At 37.2% G+C, this 25,462-nt stretch overlaps 2 protein-coding genes across 2 annotated transcripts; one reads left to right on the plus strand and one right to left on the minus strand.

Annotated features, from left to right (window-relative positions):
* The first annotated feature begins 734 nt into the window (after window positions 1-734).
* On the plus strand, window positions 735-7,189 carry ASPA (aspartoacylase). Its single transcript, XM_010009077.1, has 6 exons — window positions 735-970; window positions 3,320-3,515; window positions 4,653-4,746; window positions 5,442-5,549; window positions 6,395-6,504; window positions 6,913-7,189. Exons 1-6 carry the CDS (start codon window positions 735-737, stop codon window positions 7,123-7,125), a joined length of 957 nt encoding a protein of 318 aa, XP_010007379.1. The 3' UTR covers window positions 7,126-7,189.
* A 3,314-nt stretch (window positions 7,190-10,503) lies between these two features.
* TRPV3 (transient receptor potential cation channel, subfamily V, member 3) lies at window positions 10,504-25,051 on the minus strand. Its single transcript, XM_010009078.1, is given in 17 exon segments — window positions 10,504-10,598; window positions 11,522-11,592; window positions 12,217-12,329; window positions 13,175-13,449; window positions 13,827-13,893; window positions 14,376-14,541; window positions 15,468-15,541; window positions 15,654-15,755; window positions 16,120-16,278; window positions 16,422-16,598; window positions 17,368-17,648; window positions 18,101-18,241; window positions 18,445-18,621; window positions 19,288-19,445; window positions 20,136-20,222; window positions 21,816-21,922; window positions 24,920-25,051. Coding segments are annotated over 17 exon segments (2,382 nt in total).
* Window positions 25,052-25,462: the final 411 nt, after the last annotated feature.

Genomic DNA, 25,462 nt, shown 5'->3' on the forward strand with positions numbered 1-25,462 from the left:
TCCAGGCAGAACAAGAGCCAGGAATACTAGGTAAGTCAGTGGTGGATAAATTGCACTTTAATTTCAGCTACTGTTCCATGTAATCACTGTTCTTCAAGTAGTATAAAACAGAAATTAAAAAAAAGGTTATACAAGCAACAACATGCTTAGAGGAACTCATCTGTTTTTGTTTTTTTAGATGAAAGTACATGATGTTTCAGCATTATGCATTGATCTAGAGCCAAGATATGATTCATATTTTACTGTTTTTTTCTCATTTTTAACTCATTCTGCCTGTGTATGCTGTAGTGCTTATGTAACTTCAAACATACAGAAGTGTTCTTGTTACACCTACTTTGGAACGCAAAGAAGTCAGAGATATTGAAGTTTATTACTAAAGTTTATATTAAAAAGTGTACTGTCACTAGTACAGCATTTACCCATACATCATATACTAGTATAGATTGCCTGGGTAAGTTAACTTTTGAACTGTGCAATACACTTGGAAACATTACTAAATATGGTAAATGAAGGGGAGGGCTCCTCAGGAGGGAGGAGTGACAGCAACTCCCCGCCTCACAACCAGAGTCTAAAACCAGTAGAGAAACATTAATTCACTTTCATTCACACCTAACCTAAATAGGCTAAAAGAATTTCCTATTTAAAAGAGTTACTTTTTTTTTTTTTAGACAAAAGTTTTACTTGATTGCTGTTTTCTGTTTTGCTTTCAGCAATTCTTAGAGCTGCTGAAAAGCATGACTTCCTCCTCTGTTGTTAAAGCCCCGGTAAGACGGGTTGCTGTCTTCGGGGGAACTCATGGCAATGAGTTATCAGGGGTGTTTTTGGTCAAGCACTGGCAAGAGAATGGAGCTGAGATCCAAAGAACAGGAATAGAAGTGAAACCATTTCTTACCAACCCAAGAGCTGTGAAGAAATGCACTAGATACATTGACTGTGACCTGAACCGTGTTTTTGACCCTGATAATCTTGGGTAAGAATAGTTGTACTTTCTGTTGTTTTACTTTTCTGGTTTTTTTTTATTGTAAGGAGCTTCCTTTCCAGATTAAAATGTTAACACAAGTTCCATTACTATTTTAACTGTGCAGTCACATTACTGAAATTACTGACCTTTTACCCAAAGAGAACAAACTGTATGAGTGTTAAAAGATTCATTTGAAAATGACTGTTAGTACAATGGGTCTCAAACCAACACAATCTTAAAGACAGCATTTTAAATTAGTATCAGATTAGCTGCATTAGTGTAAACTTAAGTGCTGCTGTTTTGAGTTGAAAAGTCATTTCTCACATCTTCTTTGTGCAATTCAGCTTTGGAGCTCTTCTGAATACAATTACACTTGCAGGAATAGAGCAGATAAAAGCAATTTAAAGGTAGACATTTGAGTATCTGAAAGAATGGCATACAATTCAGGGAAGTGTATTTAATTTCAGTTATATACAGTAAAAGATTAAAACCTGAAATTAGCAAAGTTAGAAATGTATTCTGTGCAAAAGGATAGCCACAAAGTCCCAGTAATTTAAATTACTTTTAAAAGAAATGCAAGCTATAATTACTGTAAAATAGCAATTGATTTTACATTTTTTATGGGATTTTATGTTTCTCTGCTCCTGATACAGCTATTCCAGAGGTGAACTTTTCTGTATAAACATTTTTATGCTTGGCATGGTTGCATGCTAAGCAGGTAGTTATGCTTCAGAAAGGTACAGGTGAACATCACTTAAAGAAACATGTATCACATAAATTTTATAAACATTATTGTTCTTACCTTGCATGTCTTTTTATCTGGCTTTTCATCTTGGCACTTTGTTGTTTATTATTACATACAAGATAAACAGACTTTTTAACATGTATTGAGGCCATTCTTTTACTTGCTTACATAGAACAAACATACAAAAAAAATGTTTGTTTTCAGCTTCTTTGAAGATGGAACACTTGAAAAAACAAATAACACCTGCAGGTTGTCTTAATTTTTTAACTAATACTCCTCACTAAATCCTATTAAGTTGCTCAGTCCTATTACAGCACTACTGACTGTTTCGAATACCTCCACCTGATCCCTTGAAGTGTAGACTCTTCAACATTACTAATCATTTTAGAAAATAAGAGAGTGAAATCCTAATGGTACTGTAAGTTATGGCTGAAGTCCTGTTGGCTTCAGTAAGAAGTATTAACAGTTTTCTGTGAAGAAACCTTGAATTTTAAAGACAGAAGAAAAGAATAAAAAGGTAGATTATGTGATATACAGAATAATAAACATAGAAACATGAGCTTGAGGGTCTCCTGGAAAAATTCTAATCCATCTCACTTCCCACCAGATCAGCTGCACCTAAACATTCCTAATAAATTCTGTCTTGCCATTTCTAATACTTCAGCAGTGCTGATATGGTAATTTTCCTCAGCAACCTCTTCTGATGCTTATATATCCATGCAGTTACTAAGATGTTTTGTTAGTATTTAATAAAATGTTCATGCAACTTAATGCCAGCATTTCTTACAAATTTAAAATATCACAAATCTTGTGCTGTTCTGAGAAAGAAAACTGAATTTGATCCAGAAGATACTGGATGTGTCTGTATTTAACTTGGATTATGTCTCACCCTGCTCATCAAAACCAGCTTTGCTGTATATGCAGAGCATGTCTGAACCTACAGCATCTTTGTACACTGGTAGTATATAAGATAGATGTGTTTGTGTCATAACAGGAGTTTCCTCTAGAGGTCTTACATAGACAGGAAGCAGATCCCAGGCCTTTCCTTAGGCTTGGAACATTTTCATTATTAAAACTTTGGAGGAATAGATTTGAAGTAGCAAAACCTTCCATGAGCTTGGAGGTTCATGAGGACTCAAAAGAAAAGGCTGTAGAAGTATGATCAGAATATGAGAAGACAAGTAATAAAGCAAGTTACAGAGGCTGGTGAGGGATGTCCAAGGTAAAAGGGCACAGACCAATACTGAATCCCACCTTCAGTGGGAGGTGGATCCAGTCTTGGAAGAAGTTTAAGTTTGTTGATAAATTTTGAGATAGTTTTCTGCATAGGGGAAATTTTGGGGATGTAAAGAAATAAGAGAGAATTAAACAGTCTGGGGCCAAAATCAGATTGAAAAATTCTTACTACACTTCTGCACAAGATAAATAATAGTAAGACCTGTTTAACAATCACTTGCTTTTTTCAACCACAAATTCATCAGTTTGGTAATTAAATAGGTGTTTTCAAGTCCAGTCAATGATGGAATTATAGTAAAAAGAAAAGGGTAAACATATTTTGTTGACTGCAAAGCCATGGAATGAGTTTACTAATTTCTTTGTACTGATATTAACAGCAGGACAGAGGTGGAAGATATTCCATATGAAGTGAGAAGGGCTCAGGAAATCAATCATATATTTGGTCCAAAAGGTAGTGATGATGCCTATGACCTTATTTTTGACCTTCACAACACCACTTCTAACATGGGTGGTACCCTTATTCTTGAAAACTCCAGGGATGACTTTACAATTCAAATGTTTCATTATATCAAGGTAAAATTAATTTACATGAACTATTAAAATAGATTATTAGTTTTAATGTTGTATTATTATATATTATCTTGTAGTTTCTTTAAAGATACTATTTTTCATTCTGCAAAACTGTTTAAAATATTTAATCACTCATAGGATGGTCTTTTTCATCAGAGATAATTAATAATTTGATTATAATATCAGGTAATTCAGATCTGAACTAATCATAATCTTATTTAAATGAGTGTTAAGACTGATGGGCAAAGAGGAATTCTCAGAATAACATCTATGAAAATTAATGTAATTTAATCTGCTTTCACACTGATCTGTCAGGAACTTGGATAAATTTGGGTCGCACATGCTAAATAGTTAAACATTAATTTTCTGAAATAAAGACATGAAAAAAATAATGGAACAAATGATGACAAATGCTCCCTTCATCAGTATTTACAGGAACAGTGCTAAGTCGTTGGAAGCTGTTTGATTCTGCTGTTCTTGAAGCTGATAAATATTGGTAGAGTGAGGTTTGCAAAAGTGCTGGCTTAAGTACTAGTAACCTGGACAATGACTGATGAAATTAAGATTAGGCCAACACTGTGGAATCTAAGTTATTTTTTCCCCATAGAAACATCATACATTTGAATATTTGGGTTTTTTTCTTATTATATGCATCCCATTTAAATGTTTATGAAATATTTGAAGTGATATAAAGTAAGCAAGTACCAGGGAAGAGGCCTGAGATTTCTAGGTCAAAACAGTTTAAATAAGGCTTAATTCACAACCTGTGTCCCAGTAAGGGAATTTAAGTCTAACACACAAAGAACCCACACTTGAAATCTGCTTCACAGTATTTTGATTCTAAGTTTTGGAACACTGATGAGTAGGTTTTTCTTCCTGTTAGCAATTTAAGGCTAGAACTGTGCTCAGTTTTCTTAGGAGGCAGCAAAGTTCAGTGGAGCATGCCTGGCATGAGTTAATGGGAAGGAGACAACAAATACAGCCTTGTATGTTTTCTAAAGATGTCCTACTTTGAGGGCCATGAAATAAAGGCAACATCTTGAAGACATTGTGTAAATCCCTTCTGCATCAGTAATCTTTTGTGGCACAACATTTGAAAATATTTGCATAACAAAAGACGTTTTTAAACCATCTCCACAGAATGCTTTGGCTCCAGAACACTGTCCTGTTTTGCTGATTGAACATCCTAGCTTGAAATATGCAACAACTCGATCTGTAGCACAACATCCTGTTGGTAAATATAAAAAATAAATACTGCTCTAACTCACCACGAATTCTTTTAAAAGATGCCTGTTTCCAGATCTGTTCATTTCATTATGTTATGCAGGGGGCTTTGATCACCACTAGCTATTTTGTTTGACAAAATATTTACCGCATCAAATGTCTATCATTATCTCTTCAGAAGAGTTCTGATTTAACCTTGATTAGCAAAATACAGAAGCCAGATAGAAATTCTTAAAACTCAGTTAACCCACTGTTTGCAGAAAATATTTATCATCTATGAAGATAAGGAAGAAGTAACAGCTTCAGAAATGTTTACATCCTCTAAAAAAAGCCTTGGCTGAAACATTGATTGTTGGGTCAAGAAGAGGGAAAGGGGAGGTGTGATAAAAAAAGGGGGAAATGATGTTCTGCATAGAAGTGGTTAATTTTTCATGTATGGAATCATAAACATAGGAATAAAAAATAATTAGATTGCTTTTTATATTTTCCTCTTACCCTGGTAGCACACTCAAAAATTACACATGGTTCTTTAAACTGATCCTGACCAGTGTGCTAAATTTTCTCCTTGCCTTAAAAATAACATTTTTGCACTTTACAATTCCTCTTAAACATAAAACACAGACTAAATAAGGTGTCTAATTTTGTTGTGTAAAATAAACGTGATATATTATTGTTATTTTAATAATCTCCCTTACTTGCAAACAGGTGTGGAGGTGGGTCCCCAGCCACAAGGTGTTCTTAGAGCTGATATTTTGGACAAAATGAGGAAGATTATCAAACATGGCCTTGATTTTGTGCAACTTTTTAATGAAGGTAGAGTAAGTAATCTCAGGAAATAGCCTCCTGTGTCATGTCAGTTGACTATTTCAGGAGAGTATTTTGTTTAAAAACAGGTTGGGCTGCAGCATTTTACAGTTAAATGGGAGAAAGGGGCAGGGGGAAAAGGACTGTTCTCTAGACCACCAAAGTGTGGTGGCAGAGAGTTAGAATTCCTGTCTAGCTCCTTTGGATATTTCCTCTTTCTGAAGATTCAATTAGTATACTTGATCTTAATCTTACAGTTACCTTGAAAACCTGAAATACTAGTTAACAGTATTTATTGTAGTAGGTACATGGAGAACACATGAATTAATACTGTTTAATTTACATGCCTCTTGTGCATTGTTATGTAAAATTGAAGTCAGTAAATTCTGTAACATTGTTATAACTATGTAAACTTGGCCTTTTTTTGGAAGTAGAAGGAAAAGAAAATAGTCTTGCATGTCAGAATCTCCATTATTGTGCTGGAATGGTAAAGATTAAATAGCACCACTACCATTCTGTGTTGTGCAGTACTAGTAAACACAGGTTTTTCATTGATTTCTTAATCTACAAAATATATCTTTTTAAGTGTACTGTACCCTTTTGAGCACTAAATTTAGATCTGGGCTACATATGCTACAGTACTTGACTGAACAATCTTTCTGCAACTTGACTTCAAGGGGACAAAAAACCCTGGAGCTAGATATTTTTATGATATATGAGCTAATGACTAGTGTGTAAACTTTGATGAGGTACAACTTAATGATTCAAGCCATTCTAAAGAGAATAAATAATGCATTGTTCTTTTTATCAGGCAGTTGTTCATTCTGACATTCAATCCCATTTATTCTTTCTAGGAAAGGAATTTCCACCATGTACAATTGAGGTTTTTAAAATTATGGAGAAAGTAGATTATCCCAGGAATAAGAATGATGAAGTTATTGCTGTTATTCACCCTAAATTGCAGGTAAATTCTAAAACAGTTTCCATTTGTGATATTTTGTAAGTATTCCTGTGTTGTTTCTGCTACATTGTAGTATATTTTACCAACATCACTTTTGAATCTAAAAATTAAAAGAAGGCCATAGCATAGCTTATATTTTGAACTATAAGTCTTATTTTGAATTCTAAAATGAGGATCTGTTTTTAATCCATCTGCAGTTCCCTTTTAGTTCACCTGAATTAGTGGGTTCTATACAAGCCTGAAAACAAGGGCCAGAAACCTGAGATGACCTACTGAAGGCTAAAGAGAATTCTTCTTAAAGCTTTTGCCATTAACTCCAGATAATTTAATTATTGAGCATAAACTCAGAAATCACACAGAATATACAAAAACTTGAAATTAACTATCTTCTATTTATTTTCTTTCTGTAAGGACCAAGACTGGCAGCCAATGACCAAAGGTGATCCTCTGTTTTTGACTCTTGATGGAGAAGTAATTGCATATGACGGGGACTGTACAGTCTACCCAACATTTATTAATGAAGCTGCATATTATGAAAAGAAACAAGCTTTTGTAAAAACCACCAAAATGGAACTCACTGCAAAACCCATCAGATCCTCAGTCTTGGACCAAAAAACTTCTTAAAAGCTTATTACAGATTTTCCATGTGAAAAGTGGATTTCTTCTCTGAAATCCAGTGTCATCCAGTAGCAATCAAAGGAATTAATATATAAATACAGAATCTAATTTTAAATTGTAATTTAACTAACATTGCTGAGCACTTTTAAGATGAGACATACTATCATAATGCTGATTATGATTGTTTACTTTTTCTAATAGATTACTAAAGATGTAAATAGTATTATTTTTATGACATTTGTTAGTTCACACTATATAAAATCAACAATGTACCATATGTGGTTTAGTGGCTCTAAAACTTATATCAAGCATCATACAGAAAGATGCTCATTCACAAAACTACATTCTATTAAAAAACTACAGCATTTCTACTTTATAACCCCAAACTTCCAATAACCAGCACTCTTCAAAACATGTGGATCCTTGAAATGAATTCCTGAGATAAATACACAAAATATGAGACAAAGGAAAAACCAGGGGGAGAGAAACAGGGTGAGGGTCTGTATATTAACACTCTTTTGTATTAGATTTGGGACTAACCCCTGTTGCACTGAGATGGAAGCCTTAGGGTTAATTTTGGTTTTCTTTTTATACTTATGAAGCCAGAAAAAAAACAACACCAAAAAACAAAAAACCCTTATGATTTCTGAGAAAAACACTAATATGAGATGTAAAGCTTTTAAAATTTGAAGTATTACAAGATTAATTCAAGCTGTTTCTGACTTAATATTAGTTTAGGGATTAAAAGTTTGAATTCAGAAAGTATCTAGTAGTCAGAAACATACAGGAACAATATTCAGATTCAGGAAGATGTGCTTATCCCATGAAACTTCTAAAGAAAATCATTGCAATGGAGATAAGAGAAACCTATAGCTTTATAAATTTCTAGGTGTATCCAACTGCTTCTTATAATATTTTTTAAATTAGATTTGAATCAATGGTTGTACCCCAAGAGGTTTCAATGGAGGAGGTAAGATGAGGTCATCACTCAGGTTTTGATGCTGAGCAATGCACAAACCATACCTGAGTAGCTCAGAATGGAAATTAAGAAGAATTCCATATGGAGAGACTTCTCAGAATTTTGAGACTGGCTTGTTCTGTACTTGTAGAAAGAAAGCCTGTCATAGTAGCTGAAAGAGAGAAGAAAATGGGGATTTAATTAATTTTCTAAAGTTCTTCTAAAATATTTAACAATAATTTGGGATAAAGAAAATATTATGAACTCTGCATAAAAAGACAATAATTAGCTATTTACTGAAAGATTCATTGTCTAGACAAATTATATCTTTTCAGAAGTTATGTCTTTACATACTACTAAGCCAAAATCCTTTTTTCCTTGCATTTTGTAACTCCTATGGCAATAAACTAAAAACACAGGACAATGTTTATTGAATTACAAGTTTTATTTATTTCATTTAAATAAACATTATACAAAAAGTACATGCTCTAGTTGTTATTCTTGGTGTTCTTGATAAGAACCTTGAAATAGGAGACTGTGCGTGAGATCTTGCAGGGCTCTGTGGCCACAACAGGAGGGTATTTTCTCAAGGAAGACATTTTAGAAACAACCCCCCAACTTCTTCCTCAGCTTGATCATGGTTTTGTACCTGGACATTCCTTGTGGTTTTTTGTGCCTTCCCTGTTTTAAGGCTACACCTCCAGCATGGGCTGAGTACAGCACAGAGATACCTGGACTTGTTTTCAGCAACAAGTGGCACCACGGAGTACAGCACGGGCTGGTTTGTTCTGGTTCCTGAGTATATGTGAAGAGGTATTTCTTCTTTTGTACAAAAACTGGCACTGAAAAGAATCCAAACAGAACTGCACAGTCCTAAAGCAATATTCTTTGCTGGCAGTTTCAATGAAAAATGAACTAGAAAAGATGAAAGATTCCAAGACCACAGGATTATTTTTTTCCCCCTCAAACTCAACATATCCTAGGAAGGCCAAACAAAGCTCAGATATTACATTGGTCTGATACACAAACATCCTTCCCATCCATCCAGGCCATACATGGTAGGAAACACAGGATGCAGCATCTACAAAAGGCTGGTTGGGTAGTGAGAACCTTGTTCATCATCCCCTGCCAACATCTTTGTGCTCTTCTTGCCACAGGAGCCTTCCCTCATGCTCTTTTCTGTGTTAAGAACGTTTTTGGATCATTTTGCCCACATCAGGCTTAGCTGTAAGAATCCAACACAATCAACATCATCATCCAAAGGCAGAACAGGATTCACCTGAGACTTTCCTAAACAGCACCTTTAAAAGAGGCACCAAGTAGTATGAAAACCCATGACACTGAAGGCACATAATGCATTAATTGAAATTTAAAAGTACATAACACAAATACTTCTTTTTATACATGCACACAGAAAATGGAAAACTAAAAATGTGATTCCTGCTCTGTCACCCTTCACAGGGAGCAAAATGAAAAAAGTGCTACAGAACATGCAGTACATAGTCCTCTGAATGATAATAATAATAATAAAAAAATTTAGAAGTCTGCAATTGCAGAGAAATACTGACTTCTTTTTTCCCTGAAGTGGTTGAATTCATAAATTTAAATTTAAATTTACACTCAAAGAAACTTCTGATGTGATAACTTTTTTTTTTTGCAAGCAGCAAAGACGCACCAGCAGAGAAAAGCTGAGTAGGAAAAATGAAGACCATGTGATTGGAACAAATTCAGAAATATTCTCCATCATGAATGATGTTTCTGCCCAGTTATTTTCTGGAAAAGCTGATATACACAGTAATAAATAAAAAACAATAAACACCATGTTATACCCTAGGGATTACATCCAAGAAAACAGATCAGGCAAAGCTACTGAGACCTGAAGGGGCTTTTTCCAACTTGTGGGATCAAGCCTCCAATAACACTGACAATCCATACAAAAGCTTCAAATGTTTCAAGAACAGTTATTTCCAAGTAACATACTTCATTTAATAGTCTTCAGAATTGAAATGCCTTTCTTTTCTCCACGACAAGAAGGTTTTTTTCAGTGTCCAAAATGTTTCTCATGAGTCAGAGATTCCAAAAGACAAGCAGGTTGGGATCACAACGATCTTAATTTTCCTCAAAAGGAAGAAATATCTCACATTTGACCTTTTTTGATCCAGTAAAAAGTCTCAAGACAAGTTTGAATAGTGTCACACAAGCTTGGACAGCATCAGTTTTAAAGAGGCTCAAAACTGAACCAGTGAAATAGTCCTTTTTTTTTTCAAGCTTAGCTGTCCTGATCAAATGGATTAAACTCATCAGACCATATCACTGAAAGTTTGTGTTCCAGCTGCCTCCAGCTGTCAGAAATACCAACAAAGCTTTCAGCATCCACTGCTGAAGCTCTCAACCTTCAGAACCACCACACATCAAATGCAGCACAACTAAACAGAAGTTTCAGGCAAATCATCCATTTCTTCAAATGTATTCAGGGTATTTTTGCTGTTAGTTCTTGAATTATCTTCAACTTTGCTTGGATCTGCAAAGAAATGCATTATAAACAAAACAGGATATGGTAGAAACTGTATATGCAAGATGCAGTTTTGCACATCTATTAATAGATGTTTAATTTGAGTAATAGTTCCATTTTTAAAATAAATGCATTTATTTAAGCAGCCAGTTGTCAGTTTACTACCATATCTCATAGAGACTTTTTTTCCTGTCTGCCTCTTTCCATTATTAGTGAACTTATTCTGCTAAGCAATATTAATGCCAATTGACTCAAGAACAAACCAGAATGAGTCTCCCAGATCCTCATCTGCCCCTGTTGTAAACTGACACCTGCAGCCAGAAGGACACTGGACACCTCCTAGTCAGGTCACTTCTCCATTACACTTCCAAGCAGGTGGGCATCTTGAATTTCCTGGTCAACATCCACGAGGGGAAGTTTGTCATCCAATATATATTGCAAAACTTAAACATGAATGTTCCAGGGTTAGGAGCAGCAGATTATAGTAGTGCCACGTAAAATCAGACCAATTTCTTGCCAGATTTTTCAATCCTATATATGGCTATTTAAGGACTAAATCTACTTTGTGGCAACCTTTTAAAAATCATCTTTTCTATCTATTAAAAATTTCCCCAGCCTCATGCCATTACAATACTGTAAGATAATCTAAAACTTATATCAAGCACAACTGCTTAGAGAAAAATAAAGGTAAAATCACCATGTTTTGGCACCAAGCCATAAACAGAATTTGTAACCAACCCTCTCTCCTAATCTTTAAAAATAATTTACCAGCCCCTACCACATTCGCCATGAGTTTCCCCAGCAGTAAAGCACAGCTGAATATCTAGATTATTAGAGTTTATATTTTTGAAGGTATAAACAATATCAAAGCATTTCTAGGAATAAAACCACAACAATTTCACAAATATGGTGTTGTAAAAATTCTGCAGTACCTGTTGGCCCTGGATCTTCATTAATAAATGAAACATGTGTTTTCCACTCGGTCCATTTCACTTCATTAATCCTGTTTATATTGTATATAAGTTGTGTTATTAGCATGCATTATCCCCCAGCTGCATCACTGGGCTTCCCTTTTTATATCTTTATTCCTTCTTGACATTGGGATACTTTACTATCAGCACCTGCTTTGCTTGTACTAAAAGGCTTTTTGCTGTGTTATGTACTAGCTGAAGATGAGAATAATACTAAGACTATTCTGTAATTTCACACAGTGCAAGTACAGTCTTGAAACTCATCTGAAATGTTTCAGTATTGTTCATAAACCAGAATAACAATATATTCTTTAATATGGTCATCATTAATTAGCAGCAATTTCAATAAATTACTTTTAAGCTGACATTCAACAAGACTGACAAAGTGACACTGACTGCAAGCAGACTTGCTATGTGTACAATAAAAACATACAAAGTTGAAAACCAATGTTCTTACCAAAAAAATTCTACATAAAAACCCCTATATATTTTCATTTAAAACAATTGGTCACAACTGGAAAAACAAATTGGGTTTTCATGTACCTAATATAGTTTGTAGAGATGTAGAAATATTTTGAAGCAGATTTTGAGGAGAAATAACCATGAAGAAACACACAGAGCAGAACTGATAGCAGAGTGTTTTAGCTTTGCTTTACCTTAAGCACACCCTGGTGTCATTTTCAGCCACTTTACACCGTTCTCCCAGTTGGAATTTTTTCCTCAAACATTTTGGTAGGAATTTTTCAAATTCCAAAATAGTTCTGGCTCTCTAATAACAATAAATAATAACATGAGCATGGTTAACCATATTCTGAGGTGTCTGATTTCCTAGCACATACAGTTTGCAGGCTCCATGTTTCAGTATAATATCACACCTCCCTCCACAATCCATAACCAACATAGATTCCAATGACAGCAATACCATGGAATGCCCCTTATTTGACCTGTGCAAGCAGAGTCCACAGCTTTCCCAAGTCAGCCCCACCACAGAAGGAACACTTGGAGAAGAACCAAGAAATCCCCCTCTAAACTCAGTGTTTAGGGTTTAACACCAACACCTTCATGCAAGACCCTGACACAGGGATACAAAGATGGAGAGATGGATATGCAACTTGCAGTGGGATGCTACCCACCATAGAAAGCAACTCCAATCCCAATTATGACTGTATTCTCAACAATAGCTTGGGAATCAGAGCTTTTTAGCTTTGGTAAAAGACCAGGCTCAGATGAGGTGTGAGAAACTGGAATAAACTCATGCATTGCTCAGTCGCAGGGGACGGAAGGGCAGAGCACACTGTGATAGATTTCTGGGCAGATAATGGAACACACCTTCCTCCTGACACATCAAAGGGAAAGTCATAAAGGTATGGGACAGTGCCTGGGGCTAGAAATCTGAGCCATAGGATTGCTTTCAGGATACTTTATTCTGAAGTTATTACACTACTCTTATATTAAAATGACTTATTTCCATTATTTGCACACATAAACCAACGGGGATTGTCATTGTTCATGGCTAACCCCTTCTGTTAGCAGGATGAACAACCACAGACACAGCTCAAGAGGTTGTAGCTGATGCATCTACACTTGACTAAGCAAACTAACTCCCAAACAAACCTGGAGCTTCCAGATGTGCTCGCTCTCTTTAGAAATATCTTCCACTGTTTCTCCCATCAACGCAATCAGCATGTTCAAGAGAAGAACAAAAGTCAACACAACGTAAGTTATGAGAAGCAGAAGAAATAGCACAGGATACTTTGAATTTTCCTGGATCTCCAGATCACCCAGTCCTAGGGTGAGCTTAAAAAGATCCAAGAGAACAGGTCCCAGGCTGCTGTTGGAATGGCGGCACTCGCTGCCCTCTTCGCAAGTTTCAATCAATGCAGCAAGAGCTGAGAAGAAAGCAGGAGAAAAATTTTAATCACAATTATGTTTTACATGTACATGGCATTTTATCCTAAAGAATTCAAAATTCACAGCTTAATCAAGAGCTAGAGCTGCCCAGGCACACACACAGCAGCTAGAGCACAGATGAGCAGGGAGCAGAAAGAACCCACAACCAAATGAAATTGCAGGCAGACAAGCAGGAGCCCAACTACTTCTCTGTTCAGATAAGTCTCTAGACACTTTAAATCTCTACACTTGGCTTTTTAATCTCCAGAAGAAACCCCAACATGAGCTCTCATCATGGCAATAGGGTTCTTATTCACAATAATGCTAAAATGTTTACTCACACAGAGCATCAGTGCTTTTCTCCAGTAATACTTACCTACGCCAAATCCCAGCAAAAACACGATATAGACAACTAAAAATTTTATCACATCTTGCAGGATGACCTAAAAATTAAATTAAATATTTATCAGAAACAACAATTGAGAACTAGTTTTATACACAGGAATTCTGCAGGGTACAGGTGTTCTACACACTGAAGTGTTTTAATTAAGGAAACTGCTTTCTCAGTGAGAAACCCAGAGAAGATTTAGGGCTGATTTTTAGTCTCACAAATGACCCTGGTGTGTTGTCATAGGGTGACTAATTCTGTACAATATGGGCATTGCAGCACATGATGCAATTAAATAGCAGAATTACATTTGCTGAAAAAACACAAGTTACTTACATATTTAATAGGAAAAATGGATAGTTTTAAGATATCAGCTAGTTTCTGGCAAAGTTAAAAAGTGTATCCTGATGAAATAATACATACAAACTGCAAATAAGAAATTTCAGTATGAACTTTAAATTACATCCAAGTTGCTGAATATGCTTGGTTGGGATTGTATCACAACAAGGCAGATAAAAGAAAACAAAACAAACTTGCCTTTTGAATCATAACACTGTAAATGCCCATGGACTGGAAACCTCTGGTGAAATAGAGCATATTAGCCCATCCTAGGGCCATTGCCAAAACAAGACACACCAGGTGTTCTTTGTAGGAAAACAAGTACAAAAAGACAGAGAAGATCACAAGCAAAGCTTGTATAAAACTGTTAAAAAACAAACACATGTATGTAAAAGGGAAATTACAAGAACAAAACCAACAACACAATGGATCAACATGAAAACAAGCCTTGGTTTCTTATGCTTTAATTCTAATTTCACATTGCATTGTTTTCCTCTATGAACATTTCCATTATAGTTTAACAACAAAATAGATTATTAAAGGTAATATAAGCATATTAACATATTAGGTTTATATTTATTAAAGCTTACTTTAAGTGTACTGCTCTCCCTAAAATAGCTGGTCAATGCAGATTTTGCTGACAAAGACATTAATAATTCTTAATAGGATCTTCGAAGCCATTTAATTCAAGCTTTAGCTTAATGAATTGTTAGAATCATTACAGGAAGTAAGACACTAGGAGAAGGTGTGATGAGCTGTGATAGCATGCAGACCAGATTCTCAGCAGCACAAGATAGTATCAGTGTGGGTGTAGGAGAAGGAAGAAAGGTAGAGTTAAGCCACCTCTCTTTTCATTGATCCTACAATCATATGCTAGAAATGAGAGGGAATCATCTGTGCTTTATCTAGACCAGCTGATGGGAGAATCCCATCAACCAGCTGAACCAGCTTTATGCTATTTCTCCTTCCTGAAGTAGTCCAAGAGTGTGAGACTGTATCTAATTTATTAACCAAGTTCCTCAAACACTTTTCTTTGTAGACAGCTCTAAAGAGATACAGACAGTACTGCAGAAAAAGCCAGTCCATACACACCAACACCCAGGACTGCTGCTGAGTCCTGCAACGATCAGAGTGTGTTACAGAAAAACTGTAAGCAAAATTATGTCCATCCCTCTAAAAAGGTATAATCTAGAGAAAAAGTGAGCACCTGCTGCAGGTGCACATTCTCTGTGATGTTAAGATAGATGAACATTTTATAGATGGTCTAAAAGACATGCATGGCAGACTTACAATGCAAAGTGGAACCACGCGTCAGAGAGAATTGACTGCAGGTCTGAAGGTCTAAGCAGAAAGATGGCTACACTCTGTGGGAGAGGGAGAGCAAAGGCAGAAATGGCAGTAAAAGAAAACCAGGCCTCAAAACTCATTTTTCAAAACAATTTCATTCAAGTTGTTGTTCTAAAAAAAAAGTCTTACCTCTTTTATGGCTAAAAATATTGCTCCTAGCATAACCATCACCTGTCCTGATAACTGCAGCCATCCCACACCACGTGTTAGAGCTAGTGGATAAGGTGGAGCCTGCAAGACAGGTCCAAAGTGAAAGACTGAGCTTCAAACCTGAAGGGTAAAAGGCAAAGTAACAGGAAACCTCATGTATGTAGCTCTGGGGACACCATTGCTTCCCTTCCAGTAAGATTTTTTTTCCTTCTGGTGGATTTACAGAATTGGCCCTCTAAGATGAATATTTGAAATAGCAGAAGTTTCTTTCTTCAAGGAAAATCAAAATACCCTCCCCACACTTTTAGAAATTGTACTACCTATCTTTACATTATCTATTTGCACTTTGGGTTACTTTCACAAAATGCAATTATCTCCTCCATTACTGCTCTTCCTCCTTCCAGATACAAAGGACAACGTAGTGAGATGAAGTTGCTGTACTCACTTCATTTTCATTAGGCCTGTGGTAGGAAACTAATGTTAGTGTTACGTTGTACAGGAAATAAAAACAGCAGGACATGAAGAACATGTGTCGTGCAAACTTCTTCCATTTCATTCTCAGGAGTGAGTTCAGGGGCTCCAGGGTCAGCATCTCATGGCGATTCTGAAGGAAGAAAAACAATTAGGAGTTGAACTTAGAAGCAAACATGACTGTTTTACTCTTTTACAAGTAATTCAAATGGAGAGGTTAACACATCTGGAATGAGTGTACTGCTAGAGAACAGATAGTAGAAATAGATAACTTACACCAATATTTGTATTATAGACAATAATTTCCAACACTGAATTGTCTGCAGTGGTATCTAGTTCTGTCAGATCATAAAGAGAAGATTGAACAGGCCCATAAGCCCAGTCTGTGAATTTTCTTGACAGGCTCCTGTTGGGCTTATCTCTTATCTCTCTGCTCAGGATGTATTTCAGAATCTAAAACATTAACAGAATCATTTGTAAGCAGATATGTTCTTCATGGGAAAGTAAAAAGCAGACATACATACTTGCCGAATCCATCGTTTAACTATCATATTTTCCACAGCAGAGTAATTCAATGTATTTCTGTTATTCACTAAGTACTGTTACAGATGACAGACCTCTAGGAAATAAAGTGTTTTTAACACCTCTGGATTTTCTATCATTTTTCTAAAGGATGAAAGCACAATTTTCCATGTCTTCACACTTACATCTTCCTTTAACTTAACTGCTTTAAGATTATCCCATTGTCAATTCTTCACCACAATACAGTTGATTTATGAGAACCAAAATCAACAGCAGCATAAGAGAGCAGTTCTAGTGAGCTTTCTGAAATTATTCAGTGTATAACACCACAGTAATACTGTCATAAATGCTGAATGCCTGATTTTCTGTACACAGAAGGGTTTGCAAGGCTGGTTTTAAATAGCATGTGAACTTTGTAAAAGAGAGGAACTGTTACAGGGAAACCTTTAACGATAGAAGCAACATTGCAATAGAAATATTTCCTTGTATTTTGAACAAAATTAGCTCACCAGGTATTACTGATCCATAGTACAGCATAACCAGCTTGGAAAACTACATGGCAGAGCACTAATGTCTGAGCACATAGTTGCCCTTAACTCCTGCTCCTCTCCTAATTTCCCCCAGATGCTACTGAGATAATACCCACCTCTAATTTGCTCTTCTCCTAATTTCCCTCAGATGCTACTGAGATAATACCCACCTCTAATTTCCCAGTTTTTGCAGCTAATTGCAGGGGTGTCAAACCCTCCTTATTCTTTGTTGTTTCCAAATTCCTGTCTTTACTTTTCAACAAAATCATATCATACATCCGGATTACAAAGTCATTCTGGGTTTTAAAGTCCTCAGCCACAGTCACCAGAGCATGGAGGATGTTGTTTCCTCTGGAATCCTGAGAAGTAATATTAGTCTTGCTATTGTCCATTAACAGTTGAATTATGTCTGGTTGATTGGTACATGCAGCTAATGCCAGTGCAGTTTCACCTACAAAATTACAAAATATAACATGTTTATGTTTTATTACAAGCATTCAAATAATTTTGTAAGAGTGACTGTTTTAAGCATCTTAATATATGAAGCACATTTACATATTGATTGTATTGAATTTAGCTCTTGTTTTATAAAAGCTTAATTTGCATGAAAACATGATATGGAGAAAACCTCCAGAAGCTATTTTGTTACATTTTATTTGCCATTTAACATTTACAATTTTTATAGTAAATGTTTGGTAATTATTTCTGAATGTTTCTAATATGTTGCCCTCTGGCAAGTTTCTTTTACAAAAGGTTCTGTGCCATTTTTTATATCTTATGATGTGAGTTTCCTAATCTAGGTTTTCCTATGGTAATTATTCACACTTGCCTTTCTTAGATACTGTCTTAATTGCTTGGTTATTCCTTCCTTATTTTTTTCAGAGAGATTGCATTTCCACTTACCAAAATAGAAGCCTTCATGCTTGTGTTTGGGATTAAAAAAAATACCCTGGGCATGAGCATTGACATCAGCTCCTTTTTCTATAAGGCTCTGAGTTATTTCATATTGTCTTCTTTCAATGGCAATATTTAGAGCTGTCTGGCCTGAAACAGACACAGGTAATTAGCAATGAATCTCTTCAGCACATTAGGAAACACTAATGATGTTTCACAATGAACAGCACCAGTGATGATGATTAACAGTTGTTTTAGGAATTCAAGCCACCATTAGAACATTTGAAGAAAACATTACTTTTATGGATGGTGGATTTAACCATATACCTGGAACTGGTATGAGATGGCAGTACCTTTATATGCCTCTTCTGTGTAGGCTGCATTGACAAATCTCTCCAAAATATCATTTTCTTCTGCAAAGGACAGTAGCATATTCACTATCTCATTAGTGTTTGGGTTGATGTTCAGCAGAGCTTTCATCAGACAGGTTTTGCCAGTATCTGAAGCTGTGAATTTTTTCATCAGATAATCTACAAGAGTAGAGATTAGATCATAATTTCTTATTAAAGGGGATGGAAAATAATTCAATCTTTAGCTTATTAAAGATAAAGGGGTGGAACATTAGTTATTTGCCAAACAATGACTCCGTGTTACTCACTTTGTATTTGAGCTTGGTGGGACAATAGAGACGTGGTGCTAATTAATAAGGTAATCAATGAACTTGTGTTTTCTTTCGGACATCCCACCACCACAGTAACTCCAGACAGACCCAGAACTCTTTCCTGACTTCTCTACCCACCCTACCCTGCTGCACAAGCCCTGGCTAAACTGCAAGTTGACTGAAGTTTGGACGGACACTTCAGCTTTGAGTCTGGTGGTGCAGCAGGCTGGGAACACAGTGCAGATGGACCTTCTGTGCATCATAAACAGAAAACAAACGCCCCAGTGCTGCCTCAGAGGCAGCAAGGGGGTCACTGACTGAGTAAATGGAGCTTTCATTTAGAAAGAGGAAAGGTGGGAAACATGACATTGCAAACCAGTGACTGCAGATTCACAGGCAACTGGCTGCTGCACAGATGTTCTCCAGTCTTAGCAGACAGGTGTGCTGCCAGAGGAGCCACCCACCTTTCTCTAGAGGAGATACCCACCTTCCTTCAGAGGAGCTAGAAACCTTCCTCAGGAGCCCCACAGCTCACCTGGCACGGTCATGTTGGAACAGGCGTTCGACCGTTCCTTCAGCTCGGCGAGCAGACACTGCAGCTCCTCCACGTTCCCCTCAGACACTGCTCTGAACAGGTATCTTTTCAGCTTCTTCCGGGCACTAGTCTGCTCGGGTCCTTGTGACATGTTAGCACTTAATGATTAAAAATAAAATAATTCAATTTACTGTGCTTACAGTTACAATACCTTGCCCCAGACTACTTATACTTGCCCCACTTCCATATATATCTTTGCATGGCTCTCTCAGAATGTTTCTGCAGATGGTTTATTTGCAGATAAGTGCCTGCTGAGAGGGATTTTATAATAAAAATGTACTTTTCCCAAGTGTTTTATTTTGCATTTTTTTCCCAGTTACCCATCCTTCTAAAACAAAGGCTAAGAAAGACTTCTCTGATCTCTCCACAGCTTGCTGACTTCAGTGCCTGGTTACCTGATGCTGCACTTCAGCTGCACCCACCCCACTCACAGTAGGTAATTTTTAACCTCACATCTTCTTATACATCTTTCCTGATCATATATTATTCTGCAATATGATTTAATATTTCTCCCCCAATCAGAAATACTCCCAGCTCATGCCTAGTTGCTCATGACGTTTAGGTCACGTGTTGTCATCTAGAAAACATCATATATGAAAAATCCTTACACTAAAGATGAGATTTGAGAGGTCACAGTTGTTTATTTCAACATTTAATTACTGAAGAATCAGATGTGCTCACACGTGACCTTATTTCTAAAACATGGCAGGCAAAATAGGTTAGATCTGCCCTATCATAGTCTTAATCCATTGAAAATGAAGTAAGAAATACTGCATGTCATCACTCACCAACAGCTGCCCGCATTAGGGCTATATTCAGTTGCATCATCCTGAAGAGACTGTGGGGAATCCATATCTTCCCCATTCCCAGATGCACTACAGAAAACAAAAAAAAACCCTAAGTGCTAGGTCAGGAAGATATTGGAAAACATTTTGGCAAATTGCATGAAAAATCAGCCAGTAGGAGGAAGCAGTATTTACAGTAGAACCAACATTAGCCTAACTGGACATTGTCCTTTTTAATTCTATCATTTTACTCCCCCAGGAATTTTAAAGTGAGTGGTAAAAACGAAGACACCCTCATGATTTTATTAGATTTAAAAAGCCATGAGAAAAGCAATCTGGTTTGTGTGTTTTGCTCTTATTTCATCACAGATCCTGAAACTGTGGGAAGTTCCAACAATCTGCTGCTTTTTATACAACATCCTGAGTGCTTGAAGCTTGCATTCTTCTTTTTCACATGCTTAATTTGTCATCTGTCACAAAACAAGTGCTAAATCAGTAACAGTGCATGAGTTGAAAGCACACAATGAAAAAGATTTACCTACAGATTCTCTACGCCATGCACAGTATTTTGCAGCTAACTGGAATGGAAGCTTCAGCTGAAAGAAATTGAGAACTGGGCCCTAAATACATATTTAGGTAATAAATCTAAAGGATTTCAATGGCATTATTATTTTGTAATAGCTGTACAGGATTTACAGACATTCCTAAAGGCCAATCTGACTTTAAAAATGATTTATTATAATTTTTCACACTTGATTTTTTTTTTCTGTAAGGTTCAGATTTGATTAACCACCTCAGATTAATAACTTAGCCTGAACTAGTAGTTATTGACAAAAGAGATGTATGGACAGTAATGCAAGGACTCAGCATTGCTCTGCAGATATTCCCTTTGAAACAAGGCTGGTAGCTCAGAGTCCATTCATATTCAGACCATCACTTCTCTGCAGAAAACCAGGAGGAATCTGGGGACAAAGTGCATGTGTCCTGTGCAGGTCAGTCCCTGAACAAGAGGGAGAAATTTGGACACCTCTCCTCTGAAACCAAAATCCGACTGTCAGCTAGTTCCAAAAAACTGGTCAGACATCCATCAGAGACAAAAACTTGTGGCCATTCTGGGCTTGTGCTAGATTTGGTGCATATTTCCTTTATCCATAATTATTGGCTGTTAGCATCCCCAACATTTTTTAAAATTAAGTGCAATCTTCCCAGCCATAATTTTTCTGTATTCATTCAGCATAAATTTTTGCCTTCAAATATTTCAGACTCAGCATCTTCATGTTGTTTGATTGTTAATGAGCAAAAGAGGGAGGATGTCAGCACACAGCTGGGAACAGGATTTGCTAAAATAAGCTGTAGTCCTCACCCAGTAGAAAATGCACAAATGGGTGCATGGAGTTTGTCCTAATGTATCATAAATAGGAGGCTAAGATTAAAAAAAAATACTGTATTGATTTAAAATGTGTTCAGAGTTGAGGCCTGATACATTCAGGGTACATGACAGCAGTAGGTAAGTCATCTAGCAACAACTGACCTCCTGTGGAGTTCTGTCTTTGAAGTGACCAAAGGCTAAGAAAAAATATGAGAAATTTCAGCTCAGAAGTCTAAGGAGAAATAAGGAGTAGATGCTGAAGAGAAAATGGATGTATTTGCAGTGTGGCTTTTGCACATGCTTCCAGAACTTACCATGGACGAATATTTGAATCCATTGGTTTTGAAAACACAGGAGGAGACGTGTTGCTTGGAGTGGCATTGCTTTCAAACCCATCAATCTCCAGAAAGAAGTGTGAGCTGTTGAACACAGTGTATTTAAAAAGTATTAGTAAACAAAGGAGGCTCAACCCTAAACCTCCATGTACATGCAAAGCACTCCATGTACATGCCCAGGACAAGGTTGAAAATTTATATTTTCTGGCATTCTAAGTAACAGGACCCTGGGACTGAGACTTTTCTGCTTTCCCCCAGGGGGATCCCAACCTCCAACATTGTGCCCAGCACCCTCATGTCAAAAGATGAGCAAAAGAGCTCTAGATCTTTTGAGAACACATAGCATTAGATCCTGAATTGTCTAAGCAGCCACCCCAGCAGCCTGAAAACAGCTTTACATCCAACTTCTGTGCCAACAGCCAAATGCAACTCCAGGGATTTACTGAGCAGCCACACACGTATGCACACACACACAAATGCACATGTTTTTTAACCTGCTGCATTCCAGTCCCTATTCCTCCAGCCAGGAGCCATCAGGATGGATCCTTTCAGACCCATCAGCAGTGATAATCATTCAGTCAGAAAGCTGGAAAGGTTACATCTTAAATAATATGAGGCATTTCCACCATCCAGGAATGAATGTGTAATCTTGCCAGGCAGTGCATGACATTTAACTATTTATTTTCCTTATGAATATGATTTAAAGGGAAAATGAGTGACATTTGAAACAACACAGAAGAAGGAACATGAGAAGAATAGGAAGATGTTGCTCTTTAAAAGCATGTGGAGTTGAGAGGCAAAAATCTATGGCTTGGTATTACTAGATCTCATTAAAACACTGCTACATTTCTCCAAGGACAGAGGAGCTTCAGTGCTGGATGTAGTGACTCCCACATGGCCAATTGCTCAGAAACTATCTTACATTTCTACTACATTCCAGTGAATTCAAGTACACATACTGATGCTAAAAGGCACCATATTATTAGGACACTGCTGAACAATCTGTTGATAACTGCCAGCAATAGTATGATCTAATGGCCCTACTTAATCTCATTTTCCAATGGCCTGGTGATCCAAGTGTTAATTCTCTGTATGTGGTTGTTTAAACATGTATGACCTTTTAACATTTGAGATATACTTGTGAAAGCATTCTAAGCAGGCAGCAAGTAAAATGCCACTTCTGATTAGCAGGACAGTGTCTCTGAAATGACTTAGGCAAGGAGGTGCTGTTCAGAGTGCAGGAAAAACCTTGACAGAAACAGGACCATTGCCATCACTTCTGCCAGCTGCTGTAAATCACTGATGTTTCACTGAGGTCTGGACTTGGCAGACAGACTAAGAACAACTGCAAAAAACATGGGTTCATCCTGCTTTTTTCCTGAGGTGCAGGAGCTGTCCCAACAGGCAAACATCTGTTGGAGGCCACAGTGAACCTCCTTGAAGCCAGAAGGGCCAAGCTCTATGCCAGACCATCTCACGTGCCCTTGGCTCAGCAACAGGAGAGGACAGGGTGCTACAGGCTGATGTTTCTGAGAGCAGCTCCTGCTTTCCCAACAGGGTGTTTGTGCTGGAGATTTTGGCATTCAACAGGTTTGGAGGCTGACATACCTCATCTACCCTGGCATGTGGGTTATCTGGGGATACCATGGGGGAAAAAAACAAACCAAACCCAAAAGCCACCATGCAGGGCAGGTGGACAGTTGCCAACAAACACCCAAGTGCTTACGTGGCCATGGTGCACGCTCCCAGGAGCACTGCCCAGAAGCACAACCAGCCTCCAACAACACTGGCAGCACTCCTCCCAGCCTGCCTGCTGGTTTTCCTGTACTTAATTATATCCTGTTAGTCCACCCAAATACCAGGACCTTCCAGAAGGGGAAGTCATTATCTCTTCAGAAAGTGCATATTGCCAATAGGTTTTGTCAAGTGAGAAATGGCAGCCATGGAGCTGCAGGAGCTGCTTAGTGGCAGAGCAGAGGAAGCATTTTGAAGCAACCAAAGTAAAACAGAATAGAAACATATAATTAATAGAACGTGTTCAACCCCTGCATTAAAATGCACATGATTTTTGTTCCTGACATTACAGGAATGTTGCTGGCCACACCCTGAGCTCTTAGCTGAGAGGTGAGAAAAACCCCAAGGTGACTGTTACTGATACCACAAAACTGATGGGAGATACAAACTTAAGTACTTGAGTGGTAGTGATTGCTTGTTATAACAACATCATCATCTTTCATGGAACTGCCCCTTTTTGAAGTCCTGGGTGTACTGTGAGCTGTTCAGACACTTATCTCCCCCTTATGCAACCAAAGGGTTTCTCTTTTTGAATTTAATGACAGAAGGACAAATTGGGCCACCCAGGCAGTGGGTCTCAAGTAACTAATGACAATTTCTGTGGAAAGTGATTCCACTGATTATTAAGAATTATAAAAGTTAGAACAGCTGCAATTGCTTAGGCCTTCATAGTCTAAGAAATTGCCATAATAGCTAGTAATTAGCCATGGAGTGAAAAGTTTATGAATTCATGCTCACTCTGGAATAACTTAGTTGACTCCAACACCATAGCATCAAGGATTAATTACTGCTTGTACTTCCCCATTCACATTAAATACAAACCTTTCCTCCTTTTATTAATTCTCTAGTCTAAATTATGGAAGTGTTTTATACCATAACATAATGAAGAAGTCTTGTGAATCAGAATAATGAAAAATAGAGTGAATTCAGGTTGCTGCTTGTGATGGCACTTTTCAAAGCTCCCACTCTCCCAGCCTTCATTTTTTAATTCCCTTCTGCCTCTCTATAACCTCTCACGTTCCCATGGGAGGCTGCCATCTGATCTCTTTAAAAGATCACTCTGCCTTCTTCTGTGTTGAAACACTGACCACCATCAGGCCACCATCAGGTTCTTGTCAGATTATACATGTCTGGAGAGTGGATGCAGGAAGCCCAGCTGATAGGAGAGACCAACTTAAGACTGGTGCATGAGCCTGATGTCTCTAGGACAGGGGTTAAATATTTGTCCCAATAAGGAAAACACTGTGTTCACCTAACCAGGATAATCTTCCACTTCTAAAGAGCATGGGTTTTTTTGAAGGCACCTTGTGCTCCTCAGGTCTCTCTCATTTATACATGCAGCAGGAGTTTGAAAGGGGAACACCAGATGGATTTGTTTTCTTGCCCATTAGTGGAACAGTTTCGTTGTTATCTTTAATCATCTTTCTGCAGTAGATAGACTCACAGTTACTTAACTCCTCTTCATCTGAAGAAAGGACAGTGATGGAAATGCCTGTTTGCAGTATCTTCACATGGAAGCCACACAAATCTGGATGTTTTCAAAGGTTTTCATTTCTTTTAAAGCACATACACACCATTTCATGTGTCAAGGCTGGAGGGTCATATTCATGACTGATTAAATTACATTCCAAGAAAAGTGCCATTAGAAGTGATACCATAAATCCAGGAGAACCATAACTTCAAGCATGCACATAAATTAAACTGAAGGGAGCCTGTCAATCACAATGACAGTTTATGTTATTTAGGGAAACAAAAGGAGCACAATGACTTTTACAAGAAGCCCTACATTTTGTGCACATTTAATCTAAGTAGCCTCCTCTTGTCCAAGATAA

This window comes from Chaetura pelagica, unplaced genomic scaffold (assembly GCF_000747805.2).
Source record: "Chaetura pelagica isolate M959 unplaced genomic scaffold, ChaPel_1.0 scaffold72, whole genome shotgun sequence".
Lineage (NCBI taxonomy): Eukaryota > Metazoa > Chordata > Aves > Apodiformes > Apodidae > Chaetura > Chaetura pelagica.